Source organism: Lytechinus pictus, chromosome 4 (assembly GCF_037042905.1).
Source record: "Lytechinus pictus isolate F3 Inbred chromosome 4, Lp3.0, whole genome shotgun sequence".
NCBI classification, from domain to species: Eukaryota; Metazoa; Echinodermata; class Echinoidea; order Temnopleuroida; family Toxopneustidae; genus Lytechinus; species Lytechinus pictus.
In genome coordinates, this window is record NC_087248.1 from 4,099,969 (window position 1) to 4,117,687 (window position 17,719).

Sequence of the window (17,719 nt, forward strand, 5' to 3'; positions counted from 1 at the left end):
GGTTTAAATGGCTTTGATATCAAGAAGTTCCGGGGGCTCCGCCCCGGACCCCAACCGCACAGCACTTCGTATGGAAGGGTTGGGCCATGGCCCCAAAAAGTTCTACAAACAAGAACAAAAAAAGGAGGAAATAAAAACAAAGGAAAAGTGTAGAATATGATTTTATTTACTGAATATAATATTTAAAAAAAGCTCAAAGTTAGATTCTTCTTTGTTTGCAGTATGTGTATTTTGTTTCCTTTATTGTAAAGCGCGTAGAGAAACTTTCAGTTTATTATGCGCTATCTAAGAGAAGTATTATTAGTAGTATTATTATTATCATGAAAAGGTGATTTTTTTTTCTCGCTCGCTTCGCTTGCTCGGGACTTATATAAAGCAGCTTTTTAGCTCATGTGCTATACTGCGCCCCTCGTTTTTTTTTTCTCTCTTCACGCTACTGCCGAAAAGAAGAGTGAAATATATTATTATCTGGATATAATGTCAAAATCTGTCACAAAATTGGATTTTTGTATTAAATTGTCAAAATTTTTGCTTGCTCGCTTCGCTCGCTCGCAACTTTTTTTTAAAGATAAATTCTGCCCGATACGCAATATCTGGCTTTCTCAAAATAGTCGCCTCATTACACCATTACCCCTGTTCATACCATGATATGACCGGGAAATTTTTGGCTCTTGCCCCCCCTGGCCACTGACCCCTGTTACGCCGCTGTTTACACTATATAGTCTTCTCATGGACCTATTACGAAGGGTCTTCTGCACTGTAGGGACGCTGTCTTGGGCCTTGAGCAGTGGCGGCACCAGGATTTTTTTAACCAAGGTGGTAAAGGCGGGCAAGATTCTTTTGCCTGTTTCAAAATAGCGAGCGCGAAGCGTGATCTAAAAAAATTAATGTAGGCTCTCTCCTTTTTAAAATGAAACCACTTTTTTTGCTTTTCGAACTTACAGCAGCACCCCCGGTAAAAAAAAAGTTCCCAGTGCCCTGCGCGTAAATTGCCAATTTTGTAAGCACTTTGCCCTTGGTATAGATCCGTGCACTTATCGTCATGCCAAGGATATATCCGGGGAAGAAGTGGTACAACGTCTAGGCCAAACCCCTCCAAGAAGAAATTAAATAGCCGCTCAAGTGTTGTTTAAGCCAGATATAGCTATTAAATAGTTGTTACGATGGTGGGAGATCACTTAGAACTGCAATGTGGTAGAAAATGCTGGTACAACTACGCCAATGATAAAACAAAGTTCTGTAGGCCTACTTTCAATGTAGGCGTATATTAAAAAAAAGAATACGTGCAGGAACTAATATTAATTGTCATAAAAATGTAGATCAAAACAATAATGATAGCAAATATTTACTACTATACTTCCACCAATACTGCTACTACGACGAATTCGACTACTACTACTACTACTACCACCACCACCACCACCACCACTACTACTACTACTACTACTACTACTACTACTACTACTACTACTACTACTACTACTACTACTACTACCACTTCTACTACTACTATTACTATACTACTGCTACTACTGCTACTACTACTACTACTACTACTACTACTACTACTACTACTACTACTACTACTACTACTATTACTACCACCACCACCACCACCACTACTACTACTACTACTACTACTACTACTACTACTACTACTACTACTACTACTACTAATACCACTACTACTACTACTATTACTACTACTACTACTGCTACTACTACTACTACTAATACTACTACTACTACTATATATTACTACTACTACCACTTCTACTACTACTATTACTATACTACTGCTACTACTGCTACTACTACTACTACTACTACTACTACTACTACTACCACCACCACCACCACTACTACTACTACTACTACTACTACTACTACTACTACTACTACTACTACTACTACTACTACTGCTACTACTACTACTACTACTACTACTACTGCTACTACTACTACTACTACTACTACTACTATTACTACTACTACTACTACTACTACTACTACTACTACTACTACTACCACCACCACCACCACCACCACCACCACTACTACTACTACTACTACTACTACTACTACTACTACTACTACTACTACTACTACTACTACTACTACCACTACTACTACTACTATTATTACTACTACTACTACTGCTGCTACTACTACTACTACTAATACTACTGCTACTACTACTACTACTACTACTACTGCTACTACTACTACTGCTGCTACTACTGCTGCTACTACTACTACTACTACTACTACTGCTACTACTACTACTACTACTTCAACTAATACTTCCAGTAACTACTACTACTACTACTACTACTACTACTATTTCTCCTCCTCCTTCTACTACTACGACTAAGACTACCGGTACTACTATTACTACTACTACTACAATTCCTACTACTACTGCTCCTGCTATTACCCTTTTTGTGCTGGGATGGGATATTATTTATCTATTTAGATATCCCTAGCTAAAAATATCTCTGCCAAAATGAACGTCAATACTGAATAGAGGGCGGGTTGTGTTTTACGGAATAAAAACAATTAAAATACAGCCTTCCTCACCTTTGTCACCTGTCGAATGCAATACTTAAGGCATTGCCTTGGGAAGCAGGGGTGCTGAAGCCCCGACAATATTTTTCTTTGGGGCGCTGCGTGTATTATTCTCCATAGGCAGCACCCCCTGGAATTCTGGTACATGACCCCCAAAAAATGCTTTTTTTTTGCTTGTCAAATTTCTCTGAACCAAAATAACGTTCATTTTGTAGCAACTCCCCCCCCCCCACATTTTTGGTTTGTCTAATAATTATAATAGCTAGTTTTTATATAGCGCTTTTTTCATAATGGCTCAAAGTGCTTTACAGCATATTATTACCCCGGTCATTGGATTCATTTCAATCCCGTACGAAAAGTGCACAATTTCCACTCCCTGGGAAGCATTCCTTGCATTCATCGCAGCCTCACTACGGCGCTGGCAAATTTAAACATACCATTACTTTCGCATCCTATCGGGTACCCATTTAGCTCCTGGGTCGAGAATGGCAATGTGTGGATTAACGCCTTGGCAAAGGACGCTAGACCGCGGTGGGATTCGAACACACGACCCTCTGTTTACAAGGCGAGAGTTAGAACCACTACATCAAAGCTCTTCCACCAGCACCCCCAGTAAAACAAATCGTTCCCAGGGCCCTGACCAAAGGATGACTTTACCTTTGAGTGAAACAGGGGTTTACGTCATTGATATTGGACAACCTGATTGGAGGGACAGAACCAATACTTTCACTTCCCACCCATTTTCGCTTTCCTGATCGCTGCAATTGGTTACTGCTCTTTATGACGCGTTACGCGTTGTATGTTTGCTTTCCCTATTGGTCAATTAAAAATGTGGGCCCGATCTGTAAGAAATCAATGTCATCAACCTCTTTTCAAAATAGATAAATAGAAGCCTTTCTACTCTTTATACATCACTTGCAGATCAACATACCACTGGGAGTCTTCCTGCAACTTATCTCACTTTCTTGCGAAAACAGTCTTCAATAGCTTCGTGGCCTTTCTCCGTGTTCATATATCAAAGTAATAACAAAAGTACTTCGCTGTCGAGTTTAAAGCTTTTTTTTCACATGAAGCTTCACCAGAAGCATTATTGTTCAAATATTTTGTTCAATTATTATTTAATCCGAATACTTTTCTTTTATCTTTTAAACAGTAGATCTTCACAGAAGTGAAGCTGGTATAGACTCTATACCATGGCTGCTTGTATCTTCTTCCTCCTGATGCTGATGGTGTGCCATTCCTATGGGCAGACCTGGCCATCTGGTACCTACGGTCTTCCTAAACCTCTGACTGGATGCCCATCTGGCTGGACTGATGGACGAAGAAAGCATGATACTGAAGACAGAAATCCAAATAACAACTGGAGTAACCCTCTTAATCTGGCTGGTTATCAACAAAGCAGCAGCATGGAACATGAATTCTGCATCAAGACCTCTACTTCTGGTAGCTCTGGTTGGCCAGCAGGAGAGTACTGCATCTATAAATATGGATCTTGTCCATCAGGTAGGAGTTTTTGCACATGTATCTAGAAAAATGCGGCGCCAGACCAAGAGAAGAAATCACGCCATTATGTTTAGGACGAGGAAACATTGTGGAGTGGCTTTAACGGTATTGACCATGTATCTTCTGCTCATTGTCCTGAAGATGACAAGAACGTGAGCTTCGGTGGTCCTTTTTAGGACCAACAATTGCCCACGAACGATACATGATGTACCATAAAACCCACTACACTCTCCTTCTTCGCAATGGAAATCTTTTTATGGATAGGTATCTATTTCTACTCCCCCCCCTCCCACACACACATAAAATTAATGAAAGAAAAAACCGAAACCGACAATTTCCCGCCCGAATAGTAACATATTTACCGTCAGCCCATTGCTGCTTTGTTGAGAAAACGAAATGCTTGTTTTTCCAACGATCCGTCGAATAACTAATCGAGCGTGTTTTTAGACAACCTTTTCTCAACCATGCGTCAATCATATTTAACGCATTATGTCTCATATGAAAGAAGAAAAGATGGATATTTAAGTTATGAACTTTGTTTTCCGAATATACAGCATAAAAGTCAGAAATCTAACTCAAACTCGCAATTTGCTCGTGCAAATGAAAACTTGGTAACACTACTTTCCATTGTTCTAAGTCAGTCATGCAAGCATCATGAACGTTGATATGGGCTTCAAATGAAGGAAGAGAAGCATATCTTTCCGTTCATGTACATTTCATGAAGCAAATTTATAATCATGATAGCAAAAAAATTACACTGAATCTGGGTTTCGTTTTTTCTGGGACGCACTATATATTGTTTCGCTCTACCTTTCTATTCATTCATGCAATTTTAATCCGATGAGTGCATGTCGAAAAGTTTCAGTCCGCTTTTAAGGTTCTTTAAAATAATTTTGCGGAACCAAACACTTATTTGATAATTTATAATCATTAATTTTTTTTAATAGAAACTACTAATCGTTGATTTTCATCTTTATTTTTGGTCGGAGATCCCTTTTTAAGAGCGTACAAGTCAACCCATATTCCAATCGACTTCTTTTAGGATTCCAGGAGAAATTTGTTTATTGGGATGATGAAGACAGCGGTAATGCGAATACTAGGAGTGGGACTCTGCCCAATGGTGTGTACGACAATAACACAAGGTACAAGTTCTGCTGCAGAAATGACGGTGATACCTCGCAGGCCATCTCTCTTCCAACGGGAAACAATTTCTATCTTTTCGCCACAAAGGCTACGTGTCAGCAGGTGAGTCCAGATATGTATAATGGCCAATTATTGCAGTATTCATACCCCCCTCTGTTCCATAGGGCTCCCATTCCACAGAAGGGAGACCTTTGAAAGACCAACAAATTGGCAAGGTCTTACAGCAGTCTTCAAGATCACTGAACTTTGTCATCTTTGTGGAATGGCTCTGAATGACCCCTCAAAAACTCCGAAAGACTGATGGGCTTAGACTAGTCCTCTCGAGGGTTAATTGCCAATTCGTCTACTGCCAACTCGTCCACTCACCACATGGTCTACTTTCATTTAGTCTAATGTCATTCCGTCCATCAACATTTCGTCTAATAACCATTTGGTCCATTAACCATTTGATCCAATCATCACTTCCTCTAATCACCATTTCGTCTATGACAATTTCGTCTCATAACCAGTTGATCTAATATCCATTTCATTCATTTTGAAATTTAACACTTTGCCCAATTAGACCAAACGGTACATGGATTAAAAGGCCATTGAATGAATTGATTATTTAGAGACTGAATGGCATAAGACTAAATGAAAGTAGACCATGTTGTGAGTGGACGAACTGATGGTAGACCAATTGATAGTAGACGAGTTGGCCATTGGACGAATTGGCATTAGGCAAATTGGAAATTAACCCTCTCGAGATCTTTCAATGGTCTTTCAGAGATCTTTTATGCAACAAGTGATCTTTCAGAATTCTTTCCATGGACCTTTTTTCCTGGTCTTTCAATGATCTTTTAATGATGTCTCTTGAGTCTTTCAGCGATCTCCGCAAAAAATCTTGAGAGACTATCAAGAGATCATGGAAAGACTAATAGAACTTTGAAAGTTCATCAAGAGACCGTTGAAAGACCATCAAAATACCATTTTCCTGAAAGACCGCTGCAAGCCTGTTTTGAACGGTTTCAAAAAGTTTTGGAGATCATGGAGACCATGAAGACCACTGAAAGATCAATCAGGAATCATGAAAGACCTCAGAGATTTTTGAAATTTCATTGAGGGATCCTTGAAAGTGCAAGCAAATTTTATGGTCTTCTTACAGCGGTCTTTCAGAGGTCTCTGTGGAATGGAGATTAAAAAACCGATATGAACATGATCTCTGTAACTATCGTATATCTGTATTATACAATCTTCCATCTTTCATATTTTGCTGCACATGGATGAGTAATTTGTATCCTCTCAAAAATTTGATTCTTTGATTTTTACTAGGTTGTCTGTTGGAATCGACATATCACCTCTCGATTTGTCAGATTTCTTTCTTTATTATTTTTTTGATCGGGTTAGGGTTGTAACATTGATAAGTCAAAATCAAACGTATCAATTTCTCTCAATTTCATGCCATTATACAATCTAGCCTCGATATGACGTACGATGTTTCAGAGGATCAAGTTATCATTGGGTGACCTAACGTTAGGCGCCATTTTGTAAAAGTGCCTCATTGATTGTTGGTTATATAATCATAAAGAAATAAAAATAATCATATTAATATCATTAACACAAAATGTCATATCGAATCCAGGTCATAAGTTGATAGGTCATGGCTTTTATTCAGGTTATTTTAAGCGTTTCAAAGGTCTTGGTGAGCAAAGGATGTCTTTTTATGCCATTACATTCGATATGATGCTTCTTCTTTTCTTTTTTTAGATGGCATCATTGCACACATTGCCAATATATGGAGATTTGTTATGTTTGAGGTAATTTTACGTGTACTCTATACGGGACATGGCTTTTACATGCGTGTCTTTCGTGATCAGCCATATCTCCATTATTGGAAGGCAGTTTTTGCTGAGCTTTCTATATGTTTTAGCAAAGCCTGGAGACTACTCTAACTCTGTTCAAAGTTATATGGTCATCATGATCACATCGAAATACCAGAACTCATTACTCCTGATAGAATACCTAATATCGTCTAACGACGAATCAGACATCTAGTTATAAATTTGTTTTATGTTTCATAGCTGTACCACGAACCCCTTTTGACTAAATTGTGTTTTTTTTTCAGTTATCATTCAAATTACAATTTGGTTTTGAAATACAGGTTAATGGTATGGCTGTAACACTGGAGTATTTTTATTGGGATAATGAGGATTCCAATAATGGAGACGATGAAAGTTCTGGTACCAACACTCCCTATCCAGGTGCGTTTGACAATTTAATTTATTTTCCTAGTATTTTTTGGAAAAAGTTACGTTATTGAAGAAGGTCAGAAATTGGAGGAAAAAAATATGCTTATATAATCGTCACACTTTTGTATGTATTATTTGTTTTTCTATTTTTCTTTTTCTATAAAAGTCATCTCTTTGGTGAAAGTTGGGCGGAGGGCTTAAGTCTTGGATGAGAGGGATAGGATCCAACCCGAAAAAAATGGTATTTAGCACAATTAAGCTCATCTTTTGTAACTATTCTTCATTTGTTCGTATTATTACAAACGCAATAAGAGTCTAAATTATTATTTCAATTGATAGAGTCCTTCAATCATCTACCTCGGTCATAATCAGTGGCGTAACAGGCGGGGGGGGGGGCAAGCTGCCCCCCCCCCCCTGGCGGATTTCACCGGGAAAAGAGAAAAGGGGGAAAGAGAGAAAGGGAAAGGGAAAGAAAGAAAAAGAGGAAAGGGAAAAATGGAAAGAAAGGGAATTAAAGAAAGAACATAAATAGGGAAAATGGAAGGAAAGCGGGCAAAGGAAAGAAGAAACCGTGAGGAAGTACACATATTCTGAAATACTTATAGCATGATTAGCAAGAGAGGGATATAAAATCAAAAGATATGACTCAATGGCACGGGCAACAATGGCGGGAAAATGGGAGAAAGAGGGAGAAAGAAACGGGAAATGAAGGTAGAAACAAAAGCTTAATTGGAAATTCAGAATATAGAGAAAAGGGACGAGAAAAAGAGAATAACTTAATAACACGACCGGGTTGCCGAGGATTGAAAAATATAAAGACTGTGAAGAAAGGTGGATAGCGTCTATTATAAGCTTGCTAATTTTTTTTTATGCAATAATGGTCACAATCAGGACAATCCCGGGAAAAATCCCTAGCCAACGAAGGGTTAGCCAAGGGCTAGTTATATCCCCCGATATTATGTCCTAACCTAAGTAAAGCTTTGCGCTAGCTAGATTTACCGTAAAAAGCCTGTTTACTTTGGCTAAATTTCCAAAGCTACTATCAAATAAGTAGAATTTAATCATTTTTAAAAGCCAATTTTTTTTCTAGCTCGCTTCGCTCGCTGGCGGCTTTCACAAATTCCACACTTCCTATGCTGTGCTGCCTCAAAATATTTGGTTTATTATCCGCAACTGCGTTGAAGTTAATATGTGTTGTGTATGTACCCGCGATTTGATAAAACAGTGGCCATCTGCAATGTTTAAAATATCACGGGGTTCCGGGGGCTCCGCCCCAGACCAGTGGCGGCACCAAGGGGGAGGCACAGGGGTCATTTGCCCCAGTGAGTTGGCCCCACCCCTGAAATTTTGAAAAATAAAAAATGTATAGTAAATGTTGTCGTAAGCATCCTACTAAAGCTGCAAAGTGCTCCAAAACAGCTTTTTCGTTCCTTAAATTTTGGAAATTTTCTCATCCATTCACTGTTAGCTCCCAATAATATTTGTCAGTAACATAAATCTCTCAGGTCAGGTCAAAATGTCGCCCGCGCTATACACGCTCGCAGTACCTGTTGACTGAGATAAGTAAATTATCTGTTCAAATGGGGCTTAAAAATCTAATGTTCAAGTCAATATGTTTCTCGCGATTAGAGTTTTCATTATTAGCGAGATACGCATCCTGCGTACTCAACATTTTCATAAATAAAAAAATTCAGCTCGCGCTACGCGCTCACATTAAAAGTTTCATTAGATAGCCATCCAGTTCATGATTACAAAAAGTGCTTATAGAACGTCCAGAAAAGAATATTATAGAACATGTCAGGATGTCAAAAATATTCAGCTCGCACTTCGCGCTGGCATTATTTATTTGGTGAGATATCATTTCCATGACCCAATGCAAACAGCTGGTCCTTAACAGGTCCCTTTTCAAGTCAGTATTTATACATTAAAAAAATAATAGCTCGCACTTCTTGCTCGATTTTGAGAAATAGGCAAAATATTTGTGTGTTGACCCCCCCCCCAAATGTTCTTTTGCCTCCCCCGAGGTTAAAAATCCTTGGGCTGCAATTGCCCCGGACCCGATCCGCATAGCACTGGCCCCAAAAGTTCTACAACAGAACAAAAAAGAAAAGATGAAATAAAAGGAAAGGAATATGTAAGATATGATGTTATTTTCTGAATACCATGTCAAAATCAATCTCAAAGTTAAATTCTCATGAAAATCTGATTTTTTTAAATCTCGCTCGCTCCGCTCGCTCGGGACTTATAATTAGCAACTTTTTGCTGCGCGCGGCACGCTGTGGCCCCTCGTTTTTTTTTTTTTTTTTTTTTTTTTTGGGGGGGGGGGGGTACTTATCACGCATTGAGCTTCGCCCTAATGCTCGGGGCACAATCATAAAAAATCTTGTTCTGTTCATACCATGATATGACCGGGAAATTTTTGGCTCTTGCCCCCCTGGCCACCGACCCCTGTTACGCCCCTGGTCATAATCATAGTAATCAATCGTCGATATATATATATATATACACATATATATATATATATATATGTCGATGTTCATTCTATTGTTTTAGATTGCAACTTAAAAATAACTCATCTGATAAATGCGTTTTCTAGTGATACTCATTCGAGTTAGTTATATCAAGTTTGTTGACCAGGGGGCATCCGCTGCTGGAAAGAATGCAGTTTCACACAGTGTGATCAGAGTTGTTTTTTTTAATTAAATTTAATTTATTTCCGTTAAAAAACAAATAACAATGAATATGAAATGATACATGTGAATTGATGAATGGAAAACGGGAGGATGGCCCTACTCAGCAGCATCAATCATGGTGCTGCTGGTCTACCGAGGGGTCCTCATATAGTATAAAAGAAAATTACTCAAATATAAATTATACACAATATAAAAATAACATACCAAAACAATAAGAAATAAAACTAATCGGTCATAACATCTAGCCCCCACCCCCTACGTTAACACACTCTACATTTCAATGCATAGAAATTGAGCAACAGAGAATAATGTACAGTCAGACCCAATTTAAGATGTGGTTATCAACTACGTTATTAAATGAACTATAAGAAACAGAACATTTAGCATCACGTGGCAATTCATTAAAATGTATCGTACCCCTGTATGAAAACATTCTTCTACAGTATTCAGTCCGTGGTTTCGGGAGAGAAAGATTTTTATCAGAACGGAGAGAATATTTATGAGTTGAAAACTGAAATACATTATTCAAGTAAGGCGCACTAAGACCATTCAGACTCTTATAAACCATTGAAAGAGTATGCTTTATACGCCTTGATTTTAATGACTCCCAGTTTAAGAGTTGATGAACAGTATGGTTATATATATATTTATACGGATTAATTTTGAGTATTATTCTACAAGCTCTATTTTGTATTTTTTGCAATTGTTGGGTACATTTCAAATTTGATGAATCAAAGACTACATCAGCATAATCAAACAATGGCAAAATTACTGAACGGTAAATTAATTTCAGACTATCCTCATTTAAAAATGAACGAAGCCGACCAAGGAAATTTACTAATTTACTGGTTTTAGTACAAAGTTTATCAATGTGGCAATTCCATTTTAACTCTGGATCAATAAAGACCCCCAAATCATAAATTCTTTAGACTGAATATATTTTCCTGAAATTCTGACATTAAGAGACTTGTGCACAGACAACATATGACGTGACCCAAATAACATACTTTCAGTTTTGTCGATATTAAGACTTAATTTACTTAAGCACATCCATTCGTATATACGTTTTAGATCAGCATTTATATTGCTTTCAATGAGATTTACGTCATTATCAGAAAAATACAAAACAGAATCATCAGCGTATATATGGATTTGACAGTGCTTAACTTGTTTAACTATGTCATCTATATATATAGTAAATAAGATAGGGCCCAATATTGAGCCTTGTGGTACTCCATAATTCACAAGCAAGGGATCAGATAACGTAGAGCTAATGAATGTACTGATTTGACGATTTCTCAGATAACTTTCGAACCATATGAGACTATCATTAGATATTCCAATTGATTTAAGTTTCTTCAACAATGTATGATGTTCGACCGTATCGAACGCCTTTTTCATATCGATAAAAACGGCCCCAGTATATAAACCAGAGTCAGTGGCGCGTAGCCAATCATCCGTAACTCGAATTAGAGACGTTATGGTCGAATGTTTTTTCCTAAAACCAGACTGTTCCATTGAAAGTATATTATTAGTTTTTAGATACTTGGTTAACTGCTTTTGAACTACTTTCTCCATTTTGGAAACAGGAGAGAGTATAGCGATTGGACGATAATTTGAAGGGGATGATTTGTCACCCGATTTATGTAAGGGAATTAATTTAGCCTGTTTCCATCTTATTGGTACGACACCATCTGACAATGATTTGTTTATAAGGTAAGTAAGAGAATGGACAATGATGGGGGCAGACAATTTGAGCATATTCATTGAGATACCATCGATTCCAACAGATTTCTTGTTTTTCAAGCCACATATGATATTAAGGACGTTCCACAGTTATGTTTGTGCGCATCATGATCTGCGCATATTTTACACTCCGCGCGCTGACGTCACAATGGATGAACTGGTGATTAATCAGCTGTAGGTATGTGAGCTGATTTTTCTCCTTATCTGCATTAACTGCAGATCCGATGTGTTTTTGAAGCTAAGAAACTGGAATTATTCCATGGACCATTATTTTTATTCCTCCTCTACAATTTCAAAATACTTTTCTCTGTAGTGCTGCAAAGTATGATGAATATGACCCCGAGTTTGAATAAAATAAATGGTAGAGTGGTCCGGAATTTTTCCTCACAGATACAAAGCTTTTGGCGTGTTTTGGGGGTGTTTTAAGAAGCACATTTGCTCTAATAAGAGTGCTGATAGTTTGAAAACAAGCACATGAACCCATATTTTTTAATGTTTACACCTCTTATGTATACCTTCCTCTACAACTTTGCAAAGTTTGGTGAAAATGATATGGGTTTTGAATAAAGTGCAGCATTTCTTTTATTTCTCAAGTTTGTTATTGAAATTTGAAAATTTTTGAGGTTGAGCATTTGTTATCTTTCCCGCAATTTCTAAGAACTGAGAGTGCTGTTAGACTTACATGAGCAAACAATTGAAAGCATAGATTATAAATTTTAAGGATACAGTTATTAATCATATTGCAAAATTTGATGAAGTTTTCATGGATAATGACTGAGTAATATAGCTTTAAACTCATTGTTGTGATCTCGTGTGGTCTAAAAATGCCAAATTCTTTTGACTGCGCAATTCTCAAGAACATCTATTTGAAGCTCTATATAAAAAAACCAAGCACATGAACCTATATTATTTTTTGCATTTTCATAATGCATAGATACCAAAGTAACTCTCTGCAAAATTTTGTGAAAATGAAATGGACTTCATTTTAACTGTGGAACGTCCTTAAATACCTCGTCTTCAGTTACAGTATGAAGCGAAAAAAAAAGAATCGGTAAAATCACAATGAGAGGAATTATGGGGAACTGTTGGAGGTATATTAGCAGCTAGGTCAGCACCTATGTTCACATAGTAGACTATGGAAACAATTATTTACTCTGTTGAAATACTCAAATGTAAAGGTGGTTTCACATTGTGCTAAACACTCTGAACATACTTTGGCACACACTGTGAGAAACTGTGTTCTTTCCAGTAGAGATAGCATGGCTGAAAGCTCGCATAGATAAAACAAAAAATGAATAAAACAACCATCAACATTAGTCTTACTTATCATCATGCGCCTTCCAAGAACTTAACTACAATGTGTACCTGCATCTAAAAAAAAACTCTTCAGAATATAAAGAGCCACTATACTAATACGATTTTTATTAAAATGAAAATTCTTAATACATTATTGATGTTATTGGTAAATATGACCTTATCAAAAACTAACACAAGTTTTGATCACCTAAAAGTTTGGTGCTCTCAGAGAAATTTGAGACTATCATAATTATATTCTTTCATTTGAAAGGTGTTGTACTTGGGGGAATAAAGCTGAATTTCTGCTACTACCAACCTGCAAGTGCCCCGACCTGGCCGTCTGGTACATACGGTCTTCCTAAACCTCGGACTGGATGCCCAGCTGGCTGGGTTGATGGGCGTAGAAAGCATGATACTGAAGACACAAATCCAAATAACAACTGGAGCGATCCTCTTCACTTGGCTGGTTATCAACAAAGCAGCAGCATGGAACATGAATTCTGCATGAAGACCTCTACTTCTGGGAGTACCAACTGGCCAGCAGGAGACTACTGCATCTACAAAAAATTGGCGTGTCCATCAGGTATTAATATGAATTGGCAAACCGTTAATGGGTAGCTTCTCTGAATCTGATGATTATAAACCCGTATTCCCAATCGATGAACTTGATCCTAGGGTAAGCGAATAGATATCATATTGAAAATGAATTAGAATTTATGTTCAAATCGATTTATTTTAAATCCATTATCTCTGCAGTTGTTATTTACTATCACAGGCCGAGTAAAATAATGAGCCTACATCTCGTATGCAACCACGTCCTGATCAATCTTCTTATAACCACCCTGCTCATTTTCTTGTTACATAATTATATTAAAGTTCTCTAGATAATTGCTTCTTTCTTCCTTGCTGTCATCATTTACCTCGTTTAATGCATGATTGACAGCACACATTCGTTATCATGCTAATTTGATTGCAATTAGAGTATACCTACATAAACTGCATGACCGTACGCAGCAGAGGGTTTAGAAGGTTGTCACCTCCCACCCGGCCCCCCGAATTTTTTAAACATATTTGTACGATAATTCTTGACATTCTCTCTTGCTTATGCTTTCATAAATGTTATTAATTCAGGTTCCCCTAGATAAAGATTTCAGCCCAAGGCATTTTCAATTTGCAAATGTACTGCCCCCCCCCCCCGTAGAAATAACGCTTATATCGGTCTGTCAGCAACAAAAGTTTATCATTATGGTGCTCATGTAACAGTAAATGTTATGATGTAAGTGCCTTTCATCGATCCCTATTTCATACCTGTCATCGATCCTCTTAAACAGGTTTCCAGGAAGGTTACATTTACTGGGATGATGAAGATAGCGGCAATGCCAATACTCAGAGTGGTACTTTGCCCGATGGGGACTACGACAATAACACAAAGTACAAGTTCTGCTGCCGAGATGACGGTGTTGTCTCACAGGCTATCACCCTCCCTACCACAGATAACTTTTATCTCTTTGCAGTGGGGGATACTTGTCAACAGGTAAGTGTTATTGAGAAGATTCGTCATGAACATTTACTGAGGAACTAGACTCACATAAACCTACCCATGATTAGTCCACCACACAGTAAAAAAAATATACAGCGCTGTTTACTATATAAACCTTACAGTAATTGTTTAAACAGTTTAAACAAGTGTTTTAATCTTAAGCAACAAAGTTTAATATTCAATATCTAATCTTCAATAAATTCAAGATGATTGTTTAAACGGTTAAAACAAATACTGTAAGGTTCATATACTAAACAGCGTTGTTTAAAATCTTAAACAGCGTTTTTACTGTGTATGTCCAATCCATTTTCACTCGCGCGACATTTGTTATAAATTCAACCTCATAAGCCGCATACTCAAAAATCACTTTTGCAGACCTATACAAATTACAAATCAACGTATTGATCAACATACAAATCTGAAAACTTGCTTGTCGAAGATATTTTATTTTCTCGTCGTGACTCGGATGACGCGACGCTATTGAAGATTTGACTTACCTGAATACTACTCTTGACTTGATCTTCGGAAGAAAGTATAGGCCCAATCAAGTCACATTTCTTAATTTAGTTTATTTTTTAGACATAAAACATTAATATAACGTGTACTGCATCCCTTGACGTCACGGTGACATTCTAGTATCTTGCAGGTGTTATTTTATTCGGGGGGAAAATAGTGCAACCAATCAACATCATGAAAAGATTAACATCTAAGATTAAACAGGATGTTTTTTTAATTAGTTAATTTCTTAGAGCTTAATGTATACTTTACAAACCAAACCATGAATGAATATCAGGAATAACGACCCCGAGATTATGACATTACATTTTAATATTTTTTCACAGGTGGCTGGTAAGACAGTGGTCTCAGAATGGTTCTACTGGGATAACGAGGATTCATCTAATGCTGATAGCCAGTATGGTGCACACCCATATCTTGGTGTGACTGCTAGCGGTCAAAACATCAAGCTAACATTCTGTTACTACAACTAGCAACAAGCCACCGCCATGGACACAACACCTGAGCCTGTTTTACCAAGATGACGACAAAATAACGATGATTAAAGTATTTGATTAACTTTTGATAATTAGTTTATGGCCTTTATTATTTATAAATTTTTTCTCTCTTTTTGAAAATCGTTTTAATCAATGAATATAATCACTTTGGTATTTCCATACTACATCTTCTTGCATGAGTAATTTACTTCTTTCTTTTGCTGTATCTTTATCATTCTTTGAATACAGTATACACAACTTTATATCTCGTATTTTTTTATATTCATTAAAAGTAACGTCAGAAACATTTTCTGTTTCGATTTGAGAAGCTTACAATTTGACTCGAATTTGTTCCTTTTAAAGCATCCGGTAAGGCGTTGCATATTCCTTTCAAATAAAAATTATATTAATTTAAGACATTCAAATTTCGAATCTAAAAGTACATCTTTGTATTCTAATTTCAAGATTCAAATAAGATGGTAATGCTTATATAGAAAATTCTACACATTCATATTAATTTATATAACTTCATACTTTATTACCCCGGGGTATTAATGTTGTTTCTGGTTTCATTTGTCTAATGAATATTCGTAGTTATGATACCACTAAGCCGTCGAATTTATATTCTGCCATTTAGAGAATCTGTCCGATCAAGGCTTATATTGTGTAAAACACCTCTTAGGAAATATGATCTGTTCTGTGACGTGTGTACACTTTCTCATAATACATAGTCATTATCAAGGATGAGTGGTATATATTACCCCCCCCCCATTTTCCTTATAGTTGGACTGTCTTACATGTACCTTCTGAATTGCACACACTCTGACATTCAAAGCAAATAAATTAAGCTCCAACAAAGTAACTGAACTCCTTGAACTACAATTTATGCAAATGGGTGTGGTTGAAATATGATTTGATATGTAGGCGAGTGAATATTACATTCACGTTGAGTAATAATTTTGAATGTTAATCAGGGAGTAGCCTAGATAGGTCTATTTGGCTTTTGCTATTCCCCCACATCGCATTCATTACCCTATGTATTTTGTTATTTTTGTTAATTTGTCATTTTACAATATTCATTACTCCTTTACTATGGAATCATTTTGATTGATCTCGATATATTGTATCTTGTATGTTTTTTACAGATGTGAAATAAATGAATTTGAATTTGAATTTGAATTTGATTATAGCCCGAGTACCCGAAAAAATAGCCTAATTTATTAACGTTAATTGATATTATTTTCCTGGTGGGCTAATATTTTAGCTTGTGATTTTAAATATTTTCTTGGAATTGGATTTAAATAAGGATATTGTAATGCCCAATTCTGTTTTTAAACAAATATGTATGAAAAGCAGGATCATATAAAAATTACATTTGAAATTCTCTGATACATTTCTTTTTATATACATATTTGAAAAATACAATGCTTTGTAGGATTGGTTGAAGGGTGTATATTCTATGTTAAAATAAGAAATAATAAAAAAATGCATTGGTGTCAGGAATAGAAATATAGTATATTTTGTTTATTGTGCAAATGAGATCTTATACTCCGTACTTGAAGTAATTTTAAATTTCTTTCTTGCAATCTTCATCTTCATTTTCCTCTTGCTCCTTTTTGTTCTTCTTTTTTTTCTCAATGGGATGAAAGCGAGATCGGTGAAGTTAGCATCGGAGGAAATAATATCAAGGAAAACAGAGTGATGAATTTACATTTAGTTATAGGGAGAGTGCGAGAGAAAGGGGAGAGAGCGAGAGAATGAGAGGGACGAAGGGGGAATGTGGGTAGAATTCCCTTACCCCTTATCCTATCCATACATAACTCCTTGATCCATTCAACAAAGTCCTACCATCAGAGGCGTCCTTTCATATTTCGGGGTGGGGAGGGGGGGGGGGGTGGTCATCAATTTTCTGCGCACCAAATTTTAGTACAGAATTTTGCGCGATAAGCTCGCCGAAAAATTGTAAAAATTTGCATGTTTCATGGCATTTGCATGCGAGTGTCTTTAATG

General features: G+C 36.9%; 1 protein-coding gene across 3 annotated transcripts; it reads left to right on the plus strand.

The window, feature by feature from the left end:
- Nucleotides 1–2,899: 2,899 nt before the first annotated feature.
- Nucleotides 2,900–17,220, plus strand: LOC129259159 (uncharacterized). 3 transcript variants are annotated; one of them, XR_010293306.1, is made up of 8 exons: nucleotides 2,900–2,989; nucleotides 3,725–4,071; nucleotides 5,114–5,316; nucleotides 7,355–7,454; nucleotides 13,449–13,760; nucleotides 14,509–14,711; nucleotides 15,560–16,674; nucleotides 16,900–17,220. XR_010293306.1 is itself a non-coding variant. In XM_054897453.2 (7 exons), the coding sequence occupies exons 2-7, from the start codon at nucleotides 3,762–3,764 to the stop codon at nucleotides 15,704–15,706; spliced, it is 1,275 nt and encodes a 424-aa protein (XP_054753428.2). In that variant the 5' UTR covers nucleotides 3,309–3,588; nucleotides 3,722–3,761; the 3' UTR covers nucleotides 15,707–17,220. The 3 variants fall into 3 exon arrangements, 2 of the variants coding, with proteins under 2 accessions (XP_054753428.2, XP_063954178.1); XM_054897453.2 differs by lacking the exon at nucleotides 2,900–2,989 and adding an exon at nucleotides 3,309–3,588 and having other exon boundaries at nucleotides 3,722–4,071; nucleotides 15,560–17,220; XM_064098108.1 differs by lacking the exon at nucleotides 2,900–2,989 and adding an exon at nucleotides 3,499–3,588 and having other exon boundaries at nucleotides 15,560–17,220.
- Nucleotides 17,221–17,719: the final 499 nt, after the last annotated feature.

What these genes read in the sequence shown, in the direction of transcription:
- LOC129259159 (XM_054897453.2), top strand. Translation starts at nt 3,762, where the DNA reads ATGGCTGCTTGTATCTTCTTCCTCCTGATGCTGATGGTGTGCCATTCC. An exon ending in CAAAGGCTACGTGTCAGCAG is followed by an intron (nt 5,317 to 7,354) that starts GTGAGTCCAGAT and finishes TTTGAAATACAG; the next exon opens with GTTAATGGTATGGCTGTAAC. An exon ending in AAAATTGGCGTGTCCATCAG is followed by an intron (nt 13,761 to 14,508) that starts GTATTAATATGA and finishes CCTCTTAAACAG; the next exon opens with GTTTCCAGGAAGGTTACATT.